This window comes from Parasteatoda tepidariorum, unplaced genomic scaffold (assembly GCF_043381705.1).
Source record: "Parasteatoda tepidariorum isolate YZ-2023 unplaced genomic scaffold, CAS_Ptep_4.0 HiC_scaffold_3836, whole genome shotgun sequence".
Taxonomy (NCBI): Eukaryota; Metazoa; Arthropoda; class Arachnida; order Araneae; family Theridiidae; genus Parasteatoda; species Parasteatoda tepidariorum.
In genome coordinates, this window is record NW_027261718.1 from 1 (window position 1) to 5709 (window position 5709).

Here is a 5709-nt window from a genome sequence, read left to right on the forward strand (position 1 = left end):
GCTAATTTTAGAAGACAAAACCAATTCACTACATTATTGTCTTCCTTTTGCTGTGATTTTTTTTTACTGTGCAATCCTAGAAAAATATTTTTTTGTGTTGTAGCAGATTTGCATCAGACATCTACACTTTTATACCATAGAACAAGATGACTACCCTCTTCCAGTTTGAGTTTATCTGGACCTAGAAAAATGAATAATAATTATTACTAATTACCTATGACGATCATTTTCGTCACCCGTATATACTTGCCGCGTCACTATATGACACGAAATTTCTTTATTATTCTTTATTCAATTATATGCTCATCAGGCATTTATTTCAAATAAATAAAAGTATGTTTCTATCTTCCGATATTAAAAAGAAATGATGCATTTACGGATACCACTTCTTATAAATGAAGGAAGGAAAATTTTTTATTTGTTACTAATCGACGAAATAAAACAAATCAATTATTTTTAATCAAAAACTTAATACCAGTTTTTAATTCGGTTATTGCCTCTTTGTCTGGTATTTAAATAAATCGGATTCCAAAGGATTAAAAACCAATAACAAAAACTTTAAGTTAATTTATACCAGATTTTTCATGACGTTGAGTGAAATTTCAAGAATTGAGAAATGCTTAAAAATAGGAGTTGAAATTGGATTAAAAACTAAACATTTCAAATGCATATTACCAGATTTTTCCATTCAATTGCTTTAAAATTGATTTACATTTAAAGAATTGAGAAATTTTTAAAACCAGTAGTTGAAATTGAATTAAAAACTAAACATTTCAAATGCATATTACCAGATTTTTCCATTCAATTGCTTTAAAATTGATTTCCATATAAAGAATTGAGAAATGCTGTAAGAAATAAGTAAAAATTGAAATCCCGTATCCAATGTAGTCTTGAAGAAAAAGAATTTCTACAGATGTAAACTAAGAAAATAATCTTCAAAGGATGTGGGACAAAATAAATTCTATATAAATTTAAAAAAAACTAATGATTTTGCCTTACTTGAAAAAAAAGAGAAAGTTTTTATTTATTTATTTATTATTTTTTTTAATGGTGGACACTTGGAACTATTGTCCATTAGCCTCAGAAAGTGCCAGAACTGCTACCTTCTTCTCGTTTACCCACTGGGCAGCTGTGGCGAAGCCAAGGCTGTGGAGCAGCGTCGGCCACGTCACACAACCACAAACACGTTTATAGGGCGGATCGCACTCACACATTCACACACAAAGGAGAAAGGGCATAGAACACAAAGAGAGAGAAAGAAACATCCATGCCCAGAGCGGGATTCGAACCCGCAGCTACTGGCTCCGCAGTCAGGCACGCTAACCGCTCGGCCACTTGGCCGGTNNAGAGAGAGACAGAAAGTAGAAACATCTATTTCAGCGTTTCTCTACTTCTTTCGGCGATGGAACCCTAAATGATCAAATTTCTTTCGCGTAACCCCTACTTCATTTAAAAGTAAGTATATAAAAATAGTTGTGAAAGTATTCAACAATAATATAGCATTTTAATTTAAGCCTTGATAGCTCCGGGAATGGAGTGTTCGCCTACCAATGAGATGACACAGATTCGAATCCTAGCGGTGGCTAGTTGATACAAATTCCGCTACCGGCTCGTACCGACCATAGTGCTGACATAATCCTCAGACGGATCATGGATTAGAATCCCCTGAACATGGAGCTAATTTTAGGAGGTTTTCGAAGTTTTCCCCTCCGTGTAACACAAATCCGAGTTAATTTCATCAACAAGTCCTCCATAAAGACTAGAATGTCCCAGTGCTTGACCTATTAGTTTCTTTGTTTTCCGTGTTGGGTTTTAAATTACAAGACTACGGATGGTGGTCGTAAACTCAGAATTGGGACGTGTACAGTTATGAAATATAAAGTAAAATAAGAGGAATAATTTGTTTTCATCATTCAATCATCAACAATCTTAAATTAGATTTTATGTCCTACAACTAAGGAAACATATTTCTTTATTAGCAAATTTAGTTAATTTAATTTGATTTGAAAAGCCCGGTGGAAAATATGAGAGCAATTTTTTTAAATACATGTCTTTTTCAGAATTTATTCAATATATTGTTATAAATAAAATTATACATTTCCTTTTTTAGAAAGGTGTCATTTCTTTTTTATTGGCATTATAATTTAATTAATTTCACAGAGACAACCATTCAACAGAAATATTAAATAAGGAATTTCTTATTATTTATATTTAAATATAATTAAAAGTTCAAAGATCTTTGAGGGGTTAGAAAAATATTCTAACTCTCGGAACACTTTAAACAGTTTCAATGAACCATTAAGGTTCTACGGAACACCATTTGAGAACCTCTATTCTATTTTATCCTTTTCATAATAATTTTTTTTGTTATAAAGTTTTAACATTTGAAATGACAATGATTCATCATGAGGTCGGGGGAAGGGCTTAGGAGATATAGCGCTCGTCTCCCAATCAGTTGATCTGGGTTCGAATCCCACCGTTGACAGGCCGATACGAATCCCACACCCAACTCCTACCGACCACAGCGCTGACGTCAGTTATAGAGGGAGCATGGGTTGGAGTTCCCTCTCCATCAGGCTAGCCGAGGGAGGTTTTCGTGGATTTTTTTTCTCCGTGCAAAGCAAAAGCGGGCTAGTTCTATCAAAAAGTCCCCTATGAAGACAAAGTTTCTCTCATTACTTGATTCAGCCTTGTCTTCTGGATTGGGTTCTAAACCACAAGTCTACGGAGTTGAACATTGGTAGCTGAAGACCCAAAATTGGGGTCGGCTGTTCAACGAATGTTATAAAAAATAAATATATGCAGATAGTGAATCGATATTGTAATATATCTGTAATTTGATGATAATTTGAATTCGATGACAAATTCACGATCGACCTAATCTATTTAATACTTTCTTAACCATATCTATGCTTCACAAACTTAAAAAAAACAAATAGAGATCCAGCGAATTTAATTTTTTTTATATATGCTTATACTCCTTATATTTTATAATATTTTATCCACGCACTTGTAGTTACTATAATATGTAACAATGTACTTGGGAAAGAATTAAAATTCGGCGTAATCGTTTAATGTAGAGTAGACTTATTGTTTGCCAGAATCACAATAAGCGTTTAAAAATGCTGTGGAACACTGATAGAATTATTAAAACATAACTATACGAACGTAAAAATTGTGAAATGATGGGAATAAATTAGTAGGAAACATATGTAAAATTAGTTTCTACTTGACTACATATGCAAACAGTATATGCGTATGCGTTCAATGGGAATTGTATTTTACTTCTAGGTTAGTTAATAAATCTAGTTTATAAAAACTTTCCTATTACTTGTGAAAGAATGATTGAGAACATCTGTTTTTCCTGTGCCATGAAACAACAGCCAAAATTTTCCAATTTCAGGATCGTTCGATATTTGAGCAACTTTGTACACATCAATTTTATCAAAAACTTTTTTCCATTGGAATCTAGAACAAAAATGCTAATTATTTTTAATCGGGAAGTTATACGATAGGTAGAAACCAATTAATTCAATACGAGATAACAACTATATAATAAGTTTTCTTTGCTGAACAATTTGTGTATGCGTATAAATTTGCTTTACTGTTTGAGTATGGGTTTCGCATGTTAGCATTGCAACAAAGCTTTTTTTTTTAAATCATATAATAAAAGTACGGATAAAGATCTGTTGCTTACTTAAATTTCAATTGCATTGGAGCAGAAACTGGTGCACATTGGCATTCCGCCTGTCTCTACCAGTTCGTTAGAGAAGCTTATCTGTTACAATTTTCATAAATACGAAATTACGGGATAATAACTCAATTGAAAGAATACGTAACAAAAAAAATATTTGAGGTTGATAGTTTTAGAAAAGATATTTACATTTTGTATTGTTTTATTTTATTGATCTTTTTTATTCCATTTGCTTTACATTTCAAACAATTTGTGACATATTTTTTAGCCTCTATGCATTTCTAAAAAATATTTTGCACGTCATTTAAGTGAAAATTTATCTAATTATCAGCTTGCAAAAAAGAAAGAAATCGAAATTTCCTTGGAGGGAGAACGGACATAAAATTTCTATTTGTATATTATATTTTCAGTAGCTGTGAAATTGATGCCGTCATACAAAACTGTGCACATTGTTTTACATTAGGAATTAGAAGAAAAAAATCCATATCAAACCTGTCTAAATAAATAATATTTAAAAGATTTTAACACCATACCTGTTCTTCTTAACCTCGACAAGGATTGATCATAGTTAGTTCTGATTGTTTTGTGAGTGTATTCTTCTTTAAACGTTACGTAACATCTGGTACTTAAAAATGAGGGAATAAAAACTGAACATTCACCATAAACACATTTCTCTACAACACTGTTACGTATCATTACTGTAAGCTAGAAAATATGCATAGTGAAAACGCACACAGTTTTCTCTGCTGACTGTTTTTGTTCATCACTGGAAATGGTGGTGATCAGAGATAAACATAGAAGTCTGGTCCATTTCTTGGTGACTGAACGCGTCACATGTTTGCTAAATAACCCTGACATGCGTGGACAGGTGGCAGAAAAATTCCTCGTAAGATGCACATCTGATGGATAGACCATTTGAGCCATTAGATCGGATGATAGTTTCCTAGGGATTGTTGGTATCATACGGGAAAACGCTGTAAATCTCAAAAATTGTGTTGAAAAATACTTCAACAGCCACCGTAGTAACCAGATCTTTCATTTTGTAACTTTAAAATTTTATGACCTGAAAAAAAGACATTCGTGTAAATCGGTTTCATTCGGACGATGCAAAACAATAGCGATGATAGCGTGGATCCGTCAGCGATCAACCTTGTTCTACAGGGTTGGAAGAGGTGGGCTTGTCTCGAAGTGGAATAAATGTATTAAAACTTTATATCATTTACTTCTGCATGAAACAAATGTCATAATTTCAGTGTCAAGACAAATTCAATTCAATTTGTAGTGTGTTTTCATTTTACCGCCCTTAATACAAATGTTTTATGAATTTAAATTATAAGTATTGCTGTTTTATTCCTGTTATAACGATTCCGAACAGTCATCATGTTGTCCAGTATGTACATACGTTACTCACTTGTACTTAGGATCTTCCACTTCTGCTGACTGCATCACTTGGAAAGCCGTGAAAGTCGAGGGCACTTTCAAATGGATGGTATGAATGATATCTTTCTCGTCGCCCACAAACAGAGAATACTGGATTTGTATTTTTGATCCCGTATGGTGCTTCATTTCTATCTCTAACTGTTCTGAAAAAGGGGAAGAAGTTAAAAATTAGGTAAGAGACTTGAAACACGTTAAAGTAGGTAGTACTCTATTTATGTCGCACTAGAGCTGCACAATGGGCTATTGGTGATGGTCTGGGAAATATCCCTAAGAATGATTGCCATTGCAATTTTGATTCTGCAGAGGGTATGGCATGCCTGCTTTGGTAGCCCGACGACCTGCGTGTGAAGTCGGTACACTTGACGGTAGAACAGTTTAACGAGAACCGATACGGCACACCCTTGGTCCCTACGTAGGCTGATCAAAGTGATCACTCAACCGCTTACTGACAGCAGCCAGTGATGCTTGACTTCGGTGTTCAACTGGGAACACTAGTGATATTTTCCACTGTGGGACACGTTAAGGAAGCAAAACACGTGGATATCTGGGTCATTCTCACAAAAACTGTCATTTTT

General features: G+C 33.9%; 1 protein-coding gene across 1 annotated transcript; it reads right to left on the minus strand.

The window, feature by feature from the left end:
- Positions 1–7: 7 nt before the first annotated feature.
- Positions 8–5311, minus strand: LOC122273371 (uncharacterized). Its single transcript, XM_043057446.2, has 3 exons — positions 5106–5311; positions 3332–3468; positions 8–181 (listed from the first exon to the last, which is right to left on the minus strand). Exons 1-3 carry the CDS (start codon positions 5258–5260, stop codon positions 114–116), a joined length of 360 nt encoding a protein of 119 aa, XP_042913380.1. The 5' UTR covers positions 5261–5311; the 3' UTR covers positions 8–113.
- Between the last annotated feature and the right edge of the window lie 398 nt (positions 5312–5709).